The following is a 22,087-nucleotide window of genomic DNA, read 5'->3' on the forward strand; positions in this document are numbered from 1 at the left end:
AACCTTACATTGAATATCTCAATTTCAAAATTTCTACAACTTTGTAGTTTACAACAACTAGTAGGTACAGTCGGTTATTCTCTAAACAAATTTTGAAACCAAGGCTTCGGCTTAAGCAGGTAAAAGGAGTACAGAACCTGACAAAAGCGTTCCCTATGTCTCTTAATAAATTTTGTTTTCAAGTTCTTTGATAAATAGGTATTATTCGTTTTTAGTTATAATTACCTGCACAGATATAAAACATTGTTAAGCAGTTACATTTCCTAGTGTGTACTTGTGTAGTTCAAAATGTCCCCATCAAATTATAAAAAAAAAGAAACAATCAGCGTATTAGAGAGGGCCCCTGCGGGGTCCGGGCCCTGGTTCCGCGGAACCCGCGGAACCATGCTCAGTACGCCACTGTGCAGAATCCATTAGGGGTTAAAAAATAATACACAAACGTATGATACACAAACAAATAATACAAATATACACAAAATAATCATAATTTTATGTCCCGACAGCACAATAATAACCCTCAAATTTCTCCAACTAAGTGCATTTCTATTACCTACAGGATCGAGGCCAATTAGGTCACCCGGTAGTTTCGAAAAACGTAACAATAATTTTTTTTATACCAACTTATTTTATTTATAAATACTTTCCTACTTTAAAAACATATTTTTCATAAGCAAACAATAATTCTCAATAAACTATCAATAAGAAAAATATAATAGTCCTGTTCCAGAGAAAGACGACGCATGGAGAATCAGGAGAAATAACGAGGTGAATGAACTGAATGTAGTAACCTTCATTATATTGTACGATATATGTATAAGTCAAAGACTGTCATGCCTGGGATATGTGCAGAGACAAGTTGATGCAAAAACAACAAAGAAAATATTACAAAGGAGCCGATTGAAAGGAGCGAAAAAAGAAAGGCCTAGAACGAGATGGATGGATGACGTGAAAGACGACCTTCAAACCATGAATATAAGACAATGGAGAAGAAAGGCACAAGAGAGATCTGAAGAGAAGGACATAGCCAGGTAGGCAAAGACCCATCCAGGGTATGGTGCTAAAAGAAGAAGAAGAAACTATCATTAAAATATTGTATTTTGCAATTTATACGATAGAGGTTCCGTAACATAGGTATTAAAAAACTGAGATGCTACGGATAAACAAAACAATCAAAATAATTAGTAAATAAAACTAGATAGCAAATGCTGCGTAGTGTTTGTACCAAATCTCGATGGCATCATACTTATTAGAGTTATTAATTCATGGAAAGAAAAGCTATTGAAAAAACTGTTCGATGATAACACAAGTTAATTGCTTTGGTTATCTTCGCAAGGTTTCAGTAACAATAATAAATACTGATTGCTAGTACATTGCATATCAACTATTTTATTTCAACAAGTTTTGAAACATTGTAAAAAATAAAACAAAAACTGATTTTGAACTTGCCAACCGGTAGTTTGTGATGATAGAGACTGATCTTAAGGTCAGCACCATGTAGATACGTATAGTGTTAAAACAAACAACATTTTAAGTGAAATATAGAATTGTATTAATAGTATTTGTCAAGATGGTATACGTTTTTATGTTGTTATTATGCGTTTTAAGTGTTGTTTCGGAAAAAATTACGTTTGTGGATGTTAAAATCACGCTAAGTTCTAAGAAGCAACAAGATCTAAGTGAGCAAATCGTAATAACAACGAAGAATCTTCCAAGTAGTATCAAGAATTATAATATAGACACCTACGATGCCATCAAAATTGAACATCAAGTTCTTCCCATTGTTTACGAAAACGCTTTTCAATATTTGAACACGTCGCACCTAGCCATAGTCGAGACTGATTTGAAGGAATTCGAGCCTGGTGCCTTTAACGATCTAAAGAAATTGGAAACTTTAACAGTAGGGGCCAACCTCCTGAAGTCTATTAGGAAAGGGATTTTTAATAACCTTCCGATTACGAAGTTGTATTTGGATGACAATAAAATAAAGGTTATTGAAGGTTAGTATTGTATTTCCTACATTTATTAGAGTAGAGCGTTTCGCACACTTAGCGACTATAGCACCTAGTCTTCCAACTGCATTGTGCATTGTGTGCAGAATAACTACAGGAAAAAAGTATACATTAGAAGAGTGAGTGGAGATGCATAATCTCATTTTAAAGTGCATAACATGCACTCAAAATGTCAAAATCAGGATATTAGGTGCAAGATTTTGTTATTTGATAGGGATTTTAGGGTCATTGAACACGAATGCGCAATCAGAACCGACCCACGATGCACCTGGTGTCTAGTGTTACTGCTAAGAGACGTCACCTGGACTTTCGACAGCATCATCAGGATCGGCCCCGGGTCGATCACCAGGTATCTAGGGTCACTGCTGAGGCACATCTTGTATATTTTCAAGGGATTTCGGCACTAAATTGATACAAAAATATTCCTCACGGGATTTTTAGGGTTGCAGAATAAGAATATGACATCAGTGGCCAGGGTGACTAATATGCATGCCATCTTTTGAAATTTAGAAGGATTTTGGTTTTCGGACATCGGTTTGAGATGGCGTATCGTGTTCAGCAACTCCAAAAAACCCCACGAGAAATATATTTGCATCAATTTATGTAGCAATGTAGCGTCGAAAGCTTCTAAATTCCAGAAGATGCGCCGTGTATATCAGTCACCCTGAGCACTAGATGCTTCGAGGTGCACTAGGTGCTTCGTTTTGATATCATATTCGTATTCAGAAACTCCAAAAACCCCCGAGTGATTTGTTTGTATCAATTTAGTACCAAAAACCCCCGAAACTGCAGAAGATGACTTTCTCAGCAGTGACCCTTTGCACCAGGTGCTCGGTATCGATGACGTATTCGGGTTCAGCGATACCAAAACCATCCGAGTAATCTGTTTGCGTCAGTTTAGTGCCGAATACACTCGAAACTCCAGATTACGTGCCTTAGCAGTCTAACATAGCAACTCTGAGCACCAGATGCTGTGAGGGTCGATTATGATTCCGTATTCGTGTTCAATGGCCCTAAAATCCCCATCGAATAACAAATCTGGCCCTAGATATCCTGATTTTGACACATTTATGAACTTTTGGACGCATTTTATGCATTTTAAAATGTAATTATGCATTTACACCCAATTTTGCATTGTAGACTTTTTTCTTGACGTCATCCTAAACACAATGCAAAAAGTTGTAAGTCTCGTGGTGCTGTATTTAAAATATGTTTATTTTTTCCTAATTCCCCGGTTTACAGGTTTTATTTAGAGAACTTACTACTTCAGAATTCATGCAGCTTAACATGTACTGACGGACTTTCTTGAAGTTTCCTCATAAATAAAATATGTTCAGAGTTCTAATTTTCTTCTTTAGGTGCCATCTTCTTCAATGAGGTTGGCAATTATTACTACTATCTTCATCATTGATGCTGCAGCTCTAAAGAGGTCAACAGAGCAATAGAGCAACAGTTATATCTACTATTGTTTCAAATTATTTAGCTAAAATATACACCATCTTTCTATGCTTTTTCTCTCTAGTATCTTTCCTCGTATAATGATCTGCGGCAATATATACCTCCCTCATCTCATGTAATGGTACGTATACTGCAATTTTCTTAAGTTACTTGTATTCAAAACCTCCTTCCTTTTATTCTTCGTTTCAAAATATTGTCGTTCGTTCGTAACCGTACGCACGTAGCTTTTTTTTAAGATCCTCCTGTAAGTTCACACATCAAACGCTTCTATTATGTTGCTAATGTCCTTTCAACTGTCCAAGCCTCCATTATGTACAATAACACCGAAAATAAATTAGCTTACTTTGGCATTACTTTGAGTCGCAGGCGCAGATAATTGCTACAAAGTACCTACTCTTTTTATATTATATATTAAATGTTGATCAGACTTTTCCTATTCTTCAATCCACGCATAGCATTTTTGGCCACTCCTATTCTCCTATATATTTCGGTTTTACAAGAGTCTGTATTACTATTGTATGATCCTATATGTATAATTAAAATCGTTTAGTCGAAAGGCACAAAATGTCGCCTGTCAAAATTTTCAATGTGTTTTAAATGTATTCATTTTTTTCGAATCCTGAGGAAACTAATAAGTATTTAAAAAAAAATAAACGCAGAATGAAGACTACGTTATTACCGAGGGCCGAAAGTCCCTTAGAATAAATAAAAAGTTTCTCTTGAATCAAATAATTGCACTTAAAAATCACACTAAATTTTCAGGGACTTTCGACCCTGAGTAATAATTCAATCTTGCATTCTGTGTTTAAAGTTTTCAAAAACTTGAAATGAATACATTTAAAACAGATTGAACATTTTGACAGTCGACATCTTGCGCCTATGTCCTTAACAACTATGTATTTCAAATTAGACCAAGTCTCAGGTTGTTTGCTGTGAGTTTGAATAATCGATCATGGTTTTTGTTTTTTGGTTTACTGATACAAACCTAATTTGTTCTGTTCTGTTGGTTTATTGACATTTTATCTTCGGATTCTTCTCATATATTTCCCATAGAAGTTGAAGAGGCTCTGAGATAGAATACTTCCTTGACGGACTCCCCTACACCGACTTTAAAATGATTGGACATACTGTTTTCTTATTCTGGTCTCATTATTTTCGTAAAGACTTTTCACTAAAGCTAATTTCTTAAATATTAATGTTCATATTTTATAGATTATCATAAAAATTTTGTATAAACTTAAATTAGGTCTATATATGTACATAGAATGGCATTTAAATTTACGGCGGAAGGAATAACTACTAAATCTGAACGTTTGCATAAGTGCGAAGTGCAGTTTTGAGAAGTGGCCGACCCTAGATCCTTTTTTCAAGCTGGAGATAAACCGTTTTTCTTCCTTGATCTCTTTAAGATCTCAATGAAGTGTCGATTTATAATATCGTTAAACCACAGTTCTCTATGAATTTTTTGTTGGCTATCATGAGATCCTTTCAATGAGATGTCATATTCCTGTTGACACTACCTCATTTTTTTTTCTTAAACCACTCTCGTAGATCAGTGACTGGCATTAGAGGTTCTTCTATCATTTGCGCTGTTATATTAGCATCCTTTTCAAGTCTATCCACTATTTAATTTCCATTAATGCCATAATGAGCCGTAATCCAATCCAAAGAAATTTGTTTACTTTACTCTTAAGCGACTGGACCGATTCTACTTTTTTTTTTGTAATCACTAATAATGATAATTTAGTTTGTATTGTTGTGTCATCCAAACTTTTGCTATCTGATAAATTATAGGATACAATGGATCCAAAAAAGGCATTACCCAGACATCAAAAGTGAAAGTTTTCCTCCAATACCAAATTGTTCTATATGGTCCACATATTGTTCTGTAAAAAGTTACACTATTTTGAGCGTCGGGTTTTGGGGGTAGCTGGGGGAGAAGTCGGTAAATTAGTAATCAATATTTCTAAAACTATGCGATTTAGCATGAACAATCTTTTATACAAAAATGTTCTACATTAAGTTTTAAATAAAAAAGGTCCTATGCATAATCCTTCTAAAACGAATGGTTCCAAAGTTACGGAGGTAGTATAGAATTGGCCCAAAAAAAGCTTAACCCCGTCATCCCAATAAAAATTTTCCTTTAATACCAAATTATTCTATATGGTCCACATATTGTTCAGTAAAATGTAATTTGAGCGTCGGTTTCGGGTGGAGGGGGAGGGGAGAAGTCGGTAAATTAGTAGTTTTTTTAAGTTTTTGGTCAATATTTCTAAACAAAGACAGTTTAGCGTGATATATATTCTATACAAAATTTTCTTCATTTTTGAAACGAAAAATGTTATATACATAATTGTTCTAAAATCAATGGTTACTGGAGTTACAGAGGATATAAAGCGGAGGTTTTATATATTTTTTACATTTTTTTAGCAAATTATAATATTATTACTGAGTAAGCTAATATTTTTAACAGAATTGCGTTTTCTAGTTATAATTTTCTATTTCAATGGTCGGTGGTATTTTACTGATAAGCTCTTGAAGAAACGTCAACCTCACCACCTTCTCGAGGCTTCTACTAGGCTAGGCCATATAAATCTCTCGTACGAAGAAACCCACTCTGAACTTTCTATGGACAATATCGCACTTACATCTTTCCAATAGTAAAATTTTTGTTTCAAATTTAATGTAGAATATTGTTCACGCTAAACCGCTTACGTTTAGAAATATTGACGAAAAACGTAAAAACTACTAATTTACCGACTTCTCCCCTCCCCCTCCACCCCGAAACCCGACGCTCAAAATGGTGTAACTTTTTACTGAACAACATGTGGATCATATAGATCAATTTGGTGTCGGAGGAAAACTTTTATTTTGGATGACGCATGACGGGGTTATGCCTTTTTTGGACCAATTATACTACGAAATCCGTAACTTTTGAACCGTTAGTTTTAGGAGGATTATTTATAGGACTTTTTTTGTTTAAAATTTAATGTAGGACATTATTGTATAAAACATTATTCACGCTAAACCACTTAGTTTTAGAAATATGGACGAAAGACTTAAAAAACTACTAATTTGCCGACTTCTACCCCCACCTCCCTCCTCCCAAACCCGACGCTTAAAATGGTGTAACTTTTCACTGCACAATATGTGGACTATATAGAACAATTTGGTGTTGAAGAATATCTTTCACTTAGGATGTCTGGATTTGGGTCTAGTTATACCATACTAGTAGTAAACTTACTCTTGTGATGGGTATTATTATACTTACCTGAAAAATTAAAAAATAATGGTTATTAGCTCAGCAGTAAATAGACATTCGAGTTGGAAGTTTAAATTATATGGGTCAATTTTTATTTAAAATGTGAAAGACGCATCCAATAGACTCATCAAATATCAATCTGTATAAATAAATTCATTTATATACGGTTATTCTACAATAGAACTATAATTCAGTTCACACTGTGTACAAATGGTTTTTATTGTTTTTTAAATTGTAAATTGTTAAAATTTAGCGTTGCTTTTTACACGAATACCAAGAACAACTCTTTTCCATTAATGTTGAATTTATCGTACATCTCCACTTTCAAAAATTTTTTTTGTAGGTGGTTCTTTTGATGGCATGCAACGATTAACACATATAGTACTAAGTATGAATAAAATAATAGTATTAGAAAAAGGTTTATTTAAAGATTTGGCCGAACTTGTCTCCATTAGACTGGATTTTAATAAAATAGAACGAATTGAAGAATTGGCGTTCCAAAACTTGCCGAATTTGCACCGTCTGGATTTAGACAATAATAAAATAAAAATACTTCAGGCATCTTCATTAGGTAAGAATATTTCTATATAGAACATCGGATTTGAATACGAAGTTCAACCACAATTTTGTCCCTTATACCTTTTTGATATAGATACTCAAAATTTCGTGAGATATGCAAAAAGAAAAAAAACCGGGTTCGCTTTTCCGCAACTTTTCCCAGATAAAATTTTTCGTGAGAACTAATAAATTTAATGTGGTCGGAAGGAAAAAATCACGGACACTAACCAATTAACATTACCTGTTTAGGTCATAATAATTTATTATCAGCCTTAAGATACCAGTAGCACTTGTGTCAAAATGTTTAAAAATATAATGAATACTCCTCTATCGATTCGTAAAATGTCTCGTCGCAGCACACGCGATTTTCTTTACAAAATAAAATTCAATTTTCACGCAGATTTTCATAATTTTCACATATGTTACTCTCCTATAGATGTACCAACTTGTTAAATACTACCCTAAAACTTACAACTAAAATTTTACAAGAATTAACGGATGAGAGGATAAGTTTAGCCGAAGAACAGCAGGGTTCTCGAACTGGAATATCACGTACCTACAGATAAAATATTCGTCTTAAAGCAAATTTCTGAGAAATCGCTAGAGTATAGGAGACCAGCATTTCTGTTTCTGATTGACTTGAAGAAAGCATTTGACAGAGTAAAACTTGCAGATGTAATCCATCTCCTGTATAATAGACAAGTTCTCCTAGATATTATAGAAACTATTGAAAACTTATACCAAAAAAAAAACAAAATGGAAGTGAGAACTTACAAAACCTAAAGGCATAGATAGTGGAATAACACGGGGGGCTTATTGAGCCCTATGCTCTTTTATTTAATCATGGATGTAATCATCCAAAGCGTCAACAAAATAAGAGGATACAGAATGGAAAAGAAAGAAGTAAAAATACTGTGTTGCGCAGAAGATGCGGAAGCCCAAGATGAAGATATTCTGCAAAAATTAATCCACAGATTTAATATAAGAGCAAAATAATTCAATATGACAATTTCATCTCAGAATTAAAAACTAAAACAATACTAATCATATGTAAAAACCAATCAGATGTAAAATAGAAATCGATGGCATCAGTGTTGAACAAGAAATGGAAATCAAATACCTTTAAATTAAACTTTCCAGCTACGGAAACCTGCAAAAAGAAGTAATAAATCAAGTACAAAGAGCAAATAGACTGACAGAATGACTTAATAATAATAGGTATATGGCGAAACTGAACATATTAATACTGAGATGGAGTCAAGAATTTATTTAAAAAGCCAGTGACCAATAATGACATACGCATCGGAAATAAGACCCGAGAAACCAACAACACTGGAATCTACTGGAGTCAGCAGAGACGAGAAAAATAACAGGAAATAATCTGAGAGAGAAATGAAGATAGAAGAAAATGTAACATACAGTGTATAAACGAATGGACTCTACATAGAAAAATGAATGGAGTAACCATATAAAGCAGAATGGGGAGGCCCTCGTGGTCAAAATAGCAAAAGATAAATCACCAATCGATAGAAGAAATATTGAGCAACCGCGCAAAAGAGTTATAACCTCTCATAGTATAACACTATTTACACGTTGCCGCCACAAAAATATATGTAACGACGAAATTCACCCTGTAGGAATAATGGAAAATAGAATTTGACAAGATGTTGATATGTCATATAAGAGGATGTAAACGTGTTACACAATTTGAAGAACATGTCCTCGGTTGCTCAGTATACGGAAGTGATATGGGGTGGTTCTTAACGGGATGTTATTAGTATTCCCTTATTAGCTTAGAAATAAAAAAAATAGAAAAATCAAATAAGAATATCAAATAAAAAGAAATAAAATATTGGGCTCCACTGGTTTCCTTGTGGGAACCATAAATATACAAAAATAGAAACGTAAAAGAAAAGATAGCTAAATCAAAAATTAAACAAAAACCTAGTCAATGCAAAATATATAAAATACTTATGGCTTGACTTACCTTATCTATGTCTTTACTCAGCCAAATCTTTGTTGTACTTACGAAACAAGAGAAAGGGAAAAGACAATAATAAATAATATTTTGCAATGAACCAAAAATTTTTATTGAAACAAAATAAAATAGAATTAAAAAGATCTGTGATCTCCTCCAAAAAGAAAATGAAAAGTTTACAAAAAAATACCTTCTAATAGTCCTATATCCTCTCTTGGTTGGTTTTAAGTCCAAGGCACAGTTCACTTCACTAAATGTCACTTTACAAAGGAATAGATACATTAAAAGTACATCAATGAATGGTTGTTTCCATAGTTTATAGAAAAATTCAGCATTTACTTTTTAAAACAAATCGGCACTGCTCGAAGAAAAATATTTAAGAACTCATTAGTCCTTTCGTATATTAAACGGGATCAAAAAATATTTAAGCAACTCCATGCATTAACTATGATGTCAGAAACTGCTAACACAAAAAAAATTCTAACAATCTTCTGAAAAATTCCGGGATAAATTCTGACTGCATTTAAGAACAATTATACCAATAGTGGTATGATAATATCGACATCCGCCTTACAGTAGCGAAAATGTCGGAGTTCACGATGTATGCCGGGCTGAGCTAAGCTACAAGAATTAGCCAGCCGGCCGAAGAAACTCAAATTTAACTACATCTTAATCTTCTTGACGGCTCATACTAGACTTCTCTACATCTCAAACGTAGCTCTTGACGACTCAAACGTAACTGAATTTTTCGATCTCTCAAACTCAATCCTCGGAAACCAAACGCCCCTTCCAAAATCATTTGATTTCCCCATCAATAATCCTACAACCAATTACAGACTTAAGGCACTCACTCAATCAAAATCTTTACCAATAGGAGAATGCAAAATACTCTCTGTGTTAAACCTTCTGGCGTAAAATAAAAACAGCTCATCCAATCACCAAAAGAATAAACAAAACCGATTCGAGCAGATACCACCACCCACTTTTTCCATGAAAAACCTGATTTAGCTGTCTCCACAACTAAGGCCCGTTCTCAGACGAATCAGCAAAAAAGACACTTGTTGATCAAACTTTGGAGCTCTTATCGCTACAACGGTATGCGCTACATGAACAAAAACCACAATATCATATTTCGGTCGCCAGAAACCGTTAGTGAAAGATTTATAGCTAAAGATCACTTTGGCGGTTTAAAATAACATAAACACGTTGAGAACTAAAAATTTATCTATTCACGAGAAACACAAGATTGATCCAATACTGTGAGAAACGAAAAATATTCAACATTTCCACGCAACAACTCAATACAATCTCTAGAAACGGATTTAGATACAGGGTGAAAAGATAGTATTGGGGATTAGAAAACGTTAATGATTTTTTACACCCGTTACAATAGAGGTATAAATGCACCAATCAAGTAGAATTTTGTTCATAAGGGATAACATCGTCGCGTCGCTTAACTTCTATATTAAAATACGACGGTCTAACATGTTAATTAAACGAATTGAAATAATCAGTTATAGTGTAACAAAATTTAAGGTAAAATACTTTTCTGTATTTCTGCGTAGGGGTAAAAAACTTTTTCAATTTTTCAATTATTTGTGTCACCGTGACAGCGCTTTTCAAGCACTCCAACTGCGGCTACCCTACAATTTAAATTGATTAATGATTTCTTTTTCAGTAAATCTCCCTACATTGACTGTGCTTCTCCTTCAAGTGAACGAATTGGAGAGTATTTCTTTGAAAAACCTTGACAGTTTAGTCGTGTTGTGGTTATACGAGAACAAATTGAAGACGTTGGATATGCATATGTTGAACGATTTAAAGAGTGTTAAAAAAATTAACGCCACGAACAATGAGATCGGAGTTTTGAATTGCAAATCTTCAACCGGTTTTAATGTTCAATTCTTTGATTTCTCTTATAACAAAATTAAAAATATCAGCGAGGACTGCTTCAATGGATCCAAAATTGAACGTAAGTTATATTCGAGATTTATGTTTGTTTGTTTACCGCTATTTTCATGATGGTGAATCTTTGAATACAATATAGGAGATAACAGGAAGATCCAACCTACTCAATCCCTGCTTCCCTATACACACACCAAACTTATATGGAATCTTCTGATATTTCTTATTATTTCGTGCGAATTTAAAAAACGAACACACGAAGTCAAACAATATTTTATTTTAAAGCAATTTAATCACAAATACATAACAATTAAATAAAACAATAAAGTATTAACTACTATATAGCAATATAATAAATATTGTTTCTTATATTTTTATTTCAATTATTATAATTGTTTAAAAGGTAGTAAACTTTGCATCTGGGGCTTTTCGTTGTTTTCCTCGTAATACGAGAGATGTCGCTGAATTGCGTCTCAGAGGTGGGTTCATTGCATTGCGATGGTTTGCCTTAAATTGGCAGAATTGTTTGTATTTCCTTCAGAGTTGAGACTTCTGAGCTTCACCGATGAGGCATAAGGATGCTGAAATAGCTATATGGAGATGGTGGTCCAACTCTGAATCAAATATAAACAAAACCTGCATTGATCTTTTTTATCTTTTTCATTTTTACTCAGTTTGAGTATTTAGAAACTGTCTTTCGGTCCTTTTCCTTGACGAAGGGAAGGTAAATGCGTGGCCTAAGCGTCCTCTATTTGCTTTCTCCTACTTTCGTCGTCTCTTGTGATTATATATTGTAAAATCCGGAGATATGGGATGCAGCCAGAAAGCAGTATATTAACGAAAATTCTTGGATTTAAAATATTGTTTATTATATTTTTATTTCAATTATTCTAATTGTTTAAAAGGTAGTAAACTTTGCATCTGGGGCTTTTCGTTGTTTTCCTCGTAATACGAGAGATGTCGCTGAATTGCTTCTCAGAGGTGAGTTCATTGCATTGCGATGGTGTGCCTTAAATTGGCAGAATTGTTTGTATTTCCTTCAGAGTTGAGACTTCTGAGCTTCACCGATGAGGCATAAGGATGCTGAAATAGCTATATGGAGATGGTGGTCCAACTCTGAATCAAATATAAACAAAACCTGCCTTGATTTTTTATCTTTTTCATTTTTACTCAGTTTGAGTATTTAGAAACTGTCTTTCGGTCCTTTTCCTTGACGAAAGGAAGGTAAATGCGTGGCCTAAGCGTCCTCTATTTGCTTTCTCCTACTTTCGTCGTCTCTTGTGATTATATATTGTAAAATCCGGAGATATGGGATGCAGCCAGAAAGCAGTTTATTAACGAAAAGTATTGGATTTAAAATATTGTTTATTATATTTTTATTCCAATTAATCTAATTGTTTAAATTGAAACTAGTTGTTTTTAAATCAATAGCATAGTTTTTATTTATTGATGTTTTTTTTGGTAGTCAGTGTTGCCACCTTTAGTCCGTATGCAAGGTTCAATTTGCGTGGACACGCTCCTAATCAAATTATCAACATTTTGTTTAGGTGTTTGCTCTATTCTTAAAGAGCAGCTTGTACTAGAGGTGCGGTGTTTTGTGGATTATCCGGACGAGCTCTAATTTTTAAATTAGCCATATCCCACAAATACTCTATAGCGTTAAGCTCGGGTGAACAAGCAGGCCACTCCAAAGAAGGGATATCTTCTGCTTCAATAAGTCTCTAGTCATTCTAAGGGTATGTGGCGGTCCATTATCATGAATGAAAATTAAATTTTCTCCTGTTGCACCTTTCCAGAGCCTAACTACAGGTTATTAACAAACCTGTAAGCAGTTAAAGTTGATTGGATGATAATTAAAGGAGTTTTTTTTACGGATCACAATGCCTCTCCAGAATATTACATTTTCCCTTTTATATATGTGAAGAGATCAAACAGTTTTGGTTCTTGCTTATCTTCCGCGATCTCTAAGTACACGATTTCGTGGGTAATCTGATTTTTTGGATAATCCAGAGTGATCCTGGCTTTTTCTGGAAATATCACATTTTGTCAATTCCCAATATTCCAGTTTTGGTGGTGAAGACACCAATTTAGACGATCAATATTGTGCTGCCTGGATAACTCGGGAATCCATAACTATCTCCTGCTGTATACTTCTTGGTATGAACTCTTCTTCTTACCGTTTCAACTGAAACAGTTACAACTGTAGCTTCCGAAAGCTGCCTTTGGAGCTGCAGGTAAGTAATGGTTGGGTGTCTTCCACCTGATTGGACAATTAAACGATCGTGGCGAGCCTTTATTACTTTTTGGCGACTTTCCCTTGCTTTATTTTTTAGGTTACCTAATTCCTGTTAACTAGCATAGGTTTTGGACAGAACGCCCTGCGTTACGCCTAGCTCTGCAACTGTGTCTCTCTGTGAATATTACTTGCTCCACAACACCAATAATCTTTCCCCTTTGTAATCCTATAACACCACATAAGGCATATTTTCGTTTTTGGACACAAAAGTTAGCTTATTTATTTTCGTTAAATTTGCAACTCAAGCAAATAATCTATACCGTACCGAGCTGTACTATCTGATTGTCTTATCGATTTGTTTATTTTCAATAATAGTTATTTATGTACCAAGTCAGTAAAGTGACTCTTTATCGAACGAGTCTAACATTACGAGCAGAGGGAGCGAAGCGAGGGAGTCGCGTAACAGACGAGTGCGATAAAGAGTATTTACTGACGTGGTGCATACAAAATTTTATCGCCAATTATTAAAAAGATTAACACTTCCTTACAATTTACGAATTTTTTAAATTTTAGACGAAATAAACATTTCGTCTGACAGTAACGACAGACAACTTTTTCATGATGGCTGGTTTCGAAGTTCAATCGATGTTTCAATGTAAAGTTTTGATTTATGCAAAATACTACAGAATTTCACGTTTTGGCATAAATTTAATTAATAGTAACGCAAATTTTATACAATATTTTTAATTATTAAAGTAAATAAATTTTAAATTCACTCAAATAAATAATCAATTACTGCCATCGATCACTTACATTCAATATCGGTTAATTTGATAAATAATCGCGGCAGGTAAAGTAAAATTCTTCTTTCAGTGCAATAAAGTGTTACTTTACTACCGCAAATGAGAGCAAATGAGTACAATAATGAATGACTTTAGTGAGGGTTGGCGATAGAAACCTTTATTCTTCGCAACAGTAACAAGTTTTTTCAAAAGAAATAAATATTGCTTTGAAAAACATGGTGATTCCATATAAGTTTGGTTGGGTGTATTTTTATTGACAGAAAATGTTCTTAAGCGGCGTTATAATGCAAAAAACTAATTTTTTTAATGCACTTATCTGTAATGCCTGTTCGCTAAACTTAGACACAACTGGCTAGTGATTTTAGTAGGTATTTTTTTTGTTTTTGGTAAATTTTCAGACCTGGATCTTTTCCATCTTGCATTTCCGTCGTATATCTGTACTTCTAGCTTTGTCCCATAGAGTCTTGACATCGAATTTTTCTAAGAGTTTTCATCTTTGTTATTTCTGTATTTCTTTCTGTCCTTTCTATGTTAGGTTGTGTCTGATGGTTGTTTTGTAAATTCTGCCTTTCGTTCTTTTTCCGATATTTTTATTTTCCATATTGTTTTATTTAGGCAACTTGCGGCTCCGTTTGCTCTATTCACTTGATTTTCCACTTCAGTTTTAAGCTTTACGTTGCTAAATAGTGCGATGCCTAAATATTTCAGCTACATCACCTTGTTCTATTCTATTTACTATCTGACCCTCCAGCTCTAATTTACATATTAGTGTATTTGCTGTTTAACCATGTATTTTGTCTGTTGTGGGGAGATTTACATGTTAAATTTTCTGGCGGTTATATTAAATTGGTGTAGCATACATTGTTAATCATCTTCACATTGAGAGATTAGTATTGCGTCGTCTACCTAGCAGATTATTTGCTGCTGCCTGGAGTAATGTCCGAGTAGATGGATAATCCGAACTGATAATATAAAGATAAAAACTCGCCAAAATTAATGCGTTGAAAACAAAGAAATTTACTAGACAGGGTTGCATCCTATCACCATTAATATACAACATATATTCTGAATACATTCTCAATATATAATGAAAGTACTAGACAAATGGGATGGAGGATTCCGTATATAGGAGGCTGAAACGTCAGTAACCTGCTAAAAGCATACAATTATACAAGCAGCGAATCAAGTCGAAATGATTTCCATCACCGAACGATAAAGCCAGATAAGCACAGAATTCGAAAGTCAGAACAACACCGCATTGGCGAATTTAGAAGTAGTAAACAGATTTGGTTTCCCTGATAATCAACAATGGCAATTGCTCCTCAGAAATCAAGCGTAGTCTATAAATGGCCTAAACCGCAACAGCTAAATTGATTAAAATATAGAAAAACCGAACAATATAAATGAATATTAAACTCAGGTTGGTTGATTCCTCTATGTTTCCCATTACTATATTGCAGCTATATATGCAACATGGACTCTCAAAAAAATCGGTAGTATTAAGATTGAAGCCTTCGAAATGTTGGTCTACAGAAGAAATATACGCGTATCCTGGACAGAACGCAGAACCAACCTGTCAATTCTGGAAGAACTTTATATACGTAAAAAAACGGCCTATTAAAAAAAAAGAATGTGTGTGTACTTTGTACGAACGTAAGAAGTTATACTTCTATTATATGATTTCTAAGTTATGAGGAATGAACAGAGATATGGCTTGTTGCAACTCATTCTTCAAGGCAAGGTATTTGGAAAGAGCGGACCAGGGAGAAGAAGAATATCTTGGCTTCAAAACCTGAGAAAATGGTTTAATACATCGACAACCGGACTATTCATAATAGCAGCAAGCAAAGTTAGGATAGCCATGCTGATCGCCAACATCCGGAACGGATAGGCACCTTAAGAAGAAGAATATGATTTCAACGAAATAAATATACTTTCAACAGGTTATTTGTATTTAAAGAATAAACTAATTTTTACTTACTACTTTCCAAAAATGTTTACTAAAACAATACTAAAAATAAAAAAAAAGTTAGATAACACACGGAATTGAACCAGGGACATCTCGATCTCCAGTCGAACGCGCTACCACCGAGCCAAACTCAATTTTTTTTGCCAGCAAACAAGATTTCTCATGTATACTGACAAATTCAATAGACCAAGTGAGTTTAAAATTTAAAGTAAATATACTTACTATTATTATAAAATATTTTATTCCCGGGGAAGACAAATTCCGTCCGACCGCGAATATAACTCCTCCGTCATTATACCAGGTAGAATGACAAATGAGGTGTCAAATGAAAGCTTATATTCTAAGGATGGTACTAAAGGTGAGATATTTGACCTAGGCTGTCTGTCCGTCCGACTGCGAATATAACTCCTCCGTCATTATACCAGGTAGAATGACAAATAAGGTGTCAAAGGTATTTGACCTAGGCTGTCTGTCCGTCTGTCCGTCCGACTGCGAATATAACTTCTCCGTCACTATACCATGTAGTATAACAATTAAGATGTCGAATGAAAGCTTATAATCCAAGGCTGGTACTAAATGTGCGAAATTTGACCTAGGACTTCCGGTTTTAGAAACGCGACCAGAAGTACTGTTTTAAAGTCACCGGAATAGTACACGTGATATATTATTCGACGCTACTTCGCAAGAAGAGAATAAATATATACTTCCGGTTTCATGACTGTCTGTTCATCTGTCTTTCCGTCTGCGAATACAACTCCTCCATTATTAATACAGATAGAATGACATATGAGGTGTCGAATGAAAGCTTATAACCCAAGAATGTATTAAAGACGAGAAATCTGACGTCAGACTTCCGGTTTTAGAGTTGCAACCGTATGAACTGTTCTAAAGTCACCGAAATAGTATAAGAGATATATCATACAACGTGCCTTAGCACGTCGAGAAAAAATGAGAAAAAAATGAGAAAAAATTTTGGTTTTGGTTTTTATATATTTTCCGCTTAAACAGTTTTAACGAAGCGTATTGAAAAGTTGAGTTTTAATCTTTAGTTCCTGTTTTGAAGTCATTTCTGTTTAAACAATGATGACCCAAAGTTTAGTCAAAATAACTCAAAATTAGTAAAATCGTATATCGATCGACGCAAAGTTAGACGAAGCGTTCAAATATCGACTTCTAGTTCTACTTTCGAGTACTTTGAGTGAAAACCTAGGACTTACGAAGTCCAATTACTTGTTTAGAATGTGACCACGCCCTGACAAGGGTTCGAAGGAATGAAGAGTAGAAGAGTGAATTTTGAAAGCTAGACAGTATTTTATTCAATTGATAATAATATATTTGTATTTGTACTTGAAACAGGATGCAGTGAATGTAGACTTGACTCGTTGTTACAGATGTAATCAAATATTTTTATGTTCATAATCCTTTAACTTATTGTTTTTGTACACACTGGCCAGAAGAAGAGTAGACCTGAGTATACTAACTTTGTATCCTTTATCGTCAAATTTTTTAACAAATCTCTTACGAATTTTATTATATTATAACTGAAAAATTATAGTTATATTATCACTGAAAAACAAGTGGCCACTATACAATACATAAAATTCGTAAGATTTGTTGAAAAATTGGACTATAAAGAGTGTAAAAATTCTCATAACCATCAAAACAAAACAATTAGAATATCTAGGACATGTAATGAGAAATCAAGAACGTTACGGCCTTCTCCAACTGATTCTCCAAGGGAAGGTAAATGGTAAAAGAGGACTGGGAAGAAGACGCATTTCCTGGCTTCAAAATTTACGAAAGTGGTATAACACGACTATCACTGAACTATTCCGAACTGCGGTAAACAAAGTCAAGATAGCCATGATGATCGCCAACATCCGGAACGGATAGGCACTTTAAGAAGAAGATAAAGGAAACAAAGAAAGTATGCTCACATCTATTCCTACTCCAGTCGGCCTGTAAATAGTAAAGGATTCGATAATCACAAGTATTGTTAAAGCAAAACAGTACTGAAATATGCAAACTTCTTCTTCCTCTTGATCATCATGGCAATCTTCATCTTATCTGCAGCAACGCGGAAAAGCTGCACAGATGTTGTATTGAACCAGCTTCTGAGATTCTTTAACCAGGATGTTCCTCTTCTTCCTGGACCTCGCTTTCCAAATATTTTTCCTTGCAGGATGGCTTGTAGGGGGCATATCTGGATTCATTTCGCATAATGTGTCCGACGTATTCCAACTTTCGAGATTTGATGGTGGTCAGTACCTTTCGGTTCTTCCCCATTCTTCTAAGGACCTCCTCATTTGTGACCAGATCAGTCCATGGGATTTTAAGAATTCTCCGATATAGCCACATCTCAAATGCTTCCAACTTTCGGCACATATCCTCGTTCAATGTCCATGATTCAACACCATAAAAAAGACAGAATACGTAACATCTCAACATTCTTACTTTTATACCAAGAGAAAGGTTGTGGCTCTTGAAAAACACGCCCATACAGTTGAAGATAGATCTAGCTTTTCTGATGCGCGCCCTTATCTCTTGATTGTTGGTCCATTCTTCATTTATTATGGTGCCGAGGTAGTTGTAGTGCCTCACTCTTTCTACAGGGGTTTGGTTGATATAGAGTTGACCTTCTGTTATCTTTTTCTTGCTGACGATGATAAGCTTTGTTTTTTATACGTTTATATTGAGTCCATATTGTTGACTATAATACGTGCTTTTGTTCATGAGGACTTGTAGGTCTTCTAGGTTGTACGCAAATATTATGGCGTCATCTGCATACCTGATGTTATTTAGCCGGTACTTGTTTAGAAGAATCTTTTTCAGTTTCGTGCAATGCTTCGATAAACATTCTTTCATAGTAAAGATTGAAAATTAGGGGGGACAAAATTCAGCCCTGCCTCACTCCACGAATGATTTTCACATATTCGGTTTGTTCACCGTCAACTTTGAGGTCTTCAGTCTGATTCCAGTAAAGGTTTCTAATTATTTTCAGATCCTGGTTGTTAATTCCTGCTTCTTTTAGTATTTGCATCATCTTGGCGTGTTGTACTCGATCAAACGCCTTCTCGTAATCAACCAGACATGCAATTCTTTCTCGTACCAACAGCATTTATGAACCCGAACTGGTTGGGCGAAATTTGGCTTTCACATAGCTTGTAAATTCTTGTATGGATTACCTTTAGGAACAATTTTAGGAGATGACTCATCAGGCTTATCGTACGGTATTCTTGGGGTATTCCCATCTCGGCTCACTATAATCCTTTAATCCTTTATGATACCTCAGGTACATTTTAAAAACCCCCAGGTCGGCTCGAAGATTAACAGGTAGGTATTGTATTGGTACCCCATTAGTAGGTATAATAATAATTTTATCTTGGAATTATAGATTAGGGAAAATAGACTGTTTGGTATCTGCTTCGCCACTGCTCATGTAGTCAAAAATTATTAATACAAAAGTTAATGAATACAACAATTATATTTAATGTTATCGCAACTTGAATATGTTAAAATATTATCAAATTATTATAATTTTTGATATTAGCTTTTATTTTTATTGGACTATGTATAAATATATATCTATTTAATAAAGATATTCTATAAATGTATTTTTTCCATTGAGATGTAATAGTTATTTTCCTAACAAGTGCAGAAAGTCATTCTTTTCCGCACGCGACTGCAGTTTGCCGAACGACGCGAAGCGGGAGTTCGGCAAGCAGTCGAGTGCGGAAAAGAGACTTTCTGCAAGAGTTAGGAACAATATTTTTTCTAAGAGTCTTTAAAAAATTACCAAATCTTAATCAATTAATTTAATTAATATGAAAATACGTACACAAATTAATTCTTTGACAAGGTTGTCAAAACCAAACTCTCAATATAATTACTATAATTAGTTAGCATGACGACGATCTTGGTTTCCATGACGATGATTCAAAACGACTGTTATTGTATACCGATTTGACTTTCGAATATTATGTCAAAATAATTTTATTTCATCGAATTGTCGCGTTAATTTCATTAAAACAGGAACACAATAAGATATATTTGAAATAAATTAGTAAATAATATCTAAATATTAGTTTATTGCATGTATTATAATTACTTTAAGGCCATATTAACATATATCTAAATTAACAAGCATGCGGAAAAGTAAAAAACGCGTGCGGAAAAGTAACACGCGTGCGGAAAAGTAACACGCGTGCTGAAAAGTGAAACTTTCTAAACTAAAATGTGTGCGCGAAAGTAGATATTTTTGCACGGTCGTAGAAAAATTTATTTGATAGTAACAATTAATATCCCATGAGCCGAGCTGGGTATATTTTATATCGGGCAGTTTTAATCTTTGCGCCGACTTGGGACATTTTTAAAAGACCTACCTGTTTCTTGGGCCGAGATAGGCACTGCCCGTATTCTTCGTATATGCAAACTATGTTTCCTATATTAAGTTCAAAGATACACCATCCTATAAAGACAGACGGGTCATTAATTTAATATGTAATAAGACATTAACGTTATTTTTATTTCTAGATTTAAAACTAAGCAACAACAAAATACAAAACATTCCTGCAGAGTCATTCCGTTCAGCTAATATCAAAGAACTCCATCTTCAAAACAACCTGATAACCGAAATCAAAAAGGGGACATTTGCAAACCTCCACATGAGCCAACTGCTTCTCGAAAATAACCAGATAGTTGACATTGAAGCGGGGGCTTTCGAGAATTCGACGTTTCAATCCATAAACCTGGACGGGAATAAACTCAGATCAATCAGACACGGCGTATTCGATAACACCAAAGTGGCGTTCATTTCGATATTGAGAAATGACGGGATTAACGAAAGAGCATTCAACAACGTGTCGAACCTTTGGGATTCCAAAAGTGGCACGAACAAATTAGAGTTTCGAAGGACTACCGATAAAGTATTGGCGGATGAGCCGTTTTGAACAAAAACCGCATTTTGTATAGCAAATACATCTTTGTTTGGAAATTGTTGTTTTCTGTTTGTGTTCTATTGTAAATATAAAGCTTAAGTAAGATAATATTTTAGCGTTTTTAATGTATACGTTTTTTTAGCACACAGAGGTTCATCAGTGCAGATGTTACATGATCAACAAAAGTAAACTGGATTTATACAGGAAGTTTCCAGAGTAATGAAATATATTTCATCCTTACCTATAATAAAAAAACAAAGTTGATCTAAACATATTTGGTAAATTTGTTCCATTCTTCCAGTACTTTATTTTATAATTTTATTATGCCGGGTTCCACCAACAAATCTTAAGCACCAGCGTAGCCCAGCTCAGATTATAGATAGGGCCGCTTTAAGTCTTACTTACTTTGCACCATAATTTTCGATTCTTACTGATCCAATCCAATTGGCATCGTGGCAATTCATTGTGATAAGCTAAAAATTGATCTAAGACTCAATGGTGTAACTCGTATGTTTCGTAAGCTGAGCTGTTAGATATTCCGTTATTGCATATACTGTCCTTTTAGGACAATATTTATCTATGCTGTTTATAGCGTTTTACATCCCTCCGGTGCTGTCTCAACGTCTATTGGTCCAGTCCAGTCTGGTGATCCAGAAGATCACGAGGAAGATCCCCAACAAGATGGATCGATTAAATTACAGGAATATGCAAAAGACCTATGCATGAGTTAAAAGAAATGACCAGAGACAGAGATCTTTGGAGACGGACAATACACAACATCACGTCGACCACTACACTCCCTCCGGGGGGTCAGGATTGAAGAGAGAGAGGTCCAGTCTTCTTGTAGATCTTCATCGGACATTGAGTTTTGGACTCCATCCAGATGTGTTGTATTTGGTCTTTCCCTTTTTTTTTAGCTCAGATGGTTGTCAATCTAATCTTAATTTCGATAGGCGATGGCAAGCCATTCTC

General features: G+C 34.6%; 1 protein-coding gene across 1 annotated transcript; it reads left to right on the plus strand.

Annotated features, from left to right (window-relative positions):
- Window positions 1-1,360: 1,360 nt before the first annotated feature.
- On the plus strand, window positions 1,361-21,225 carry LOC114349483 (leucine-rich repeat-containing protein 15). Its single transcript, XM_028299865.2, has 4 exons — window positions 1,361-1,997; window positions 7,073-7,300; window positions 10,944-11,237; window positions 20,712-21,225. The coding sequence occupies exons 1-4, from the start codon at window positions 1,568-1,570 to the stop codon at window positions 21,125-21,127; spliced, it is 1,368 nt and encodes a 455-aa protein (XP_028155666.1). The 5' UTR covers window positions 1,361-1,567; the 3' UTR covers window positions 21,128-21,225.
- Window positions 21,226-22,087: the final 862 nt, after the last annotated feature.

The sequence above is a fragment of the Diabrotica virgifera genome, chromosome 2, assembly GCF_917563875.1.
Source record: "Diabrotica virgifera virgifera chromosome 2, PGI_DIABVI_V3a".
NCBI lineage: Eukaryota > Metazoa > Arthropoda > Insecta > Coleoptera > Chrysomelidae > Diabrotica > Diabrotica virgifera.

What these genes read in the sequence shown, in the direction of transcription:
- LOC114349483 (XM_028299865.2), top strand. Translation starts at nt 1,568, where the DNA reads ATGGTATACGTTTTTATGTTGTTATTATGCGTTTTAAGTGTTGTTTCG. An exon ending in TAAAATAAAGGTTATTGAAG is followed by an intron (nt 1,998 to 7,072) that starts GTTAGTATTGTA and finishes TTTTTTTTGTAG; the next exon opens with GTGGTTCTTTTGATGGCATG. An exon ending in CAATGGATCCAAAATTGAAC is followed by an intron (nt 11,238 to 20,711) that starts GTAAGTTATATT and finishes TTTTATTTCTAG; the next exon opens with ATTTAAAACTAAGCAACAAC.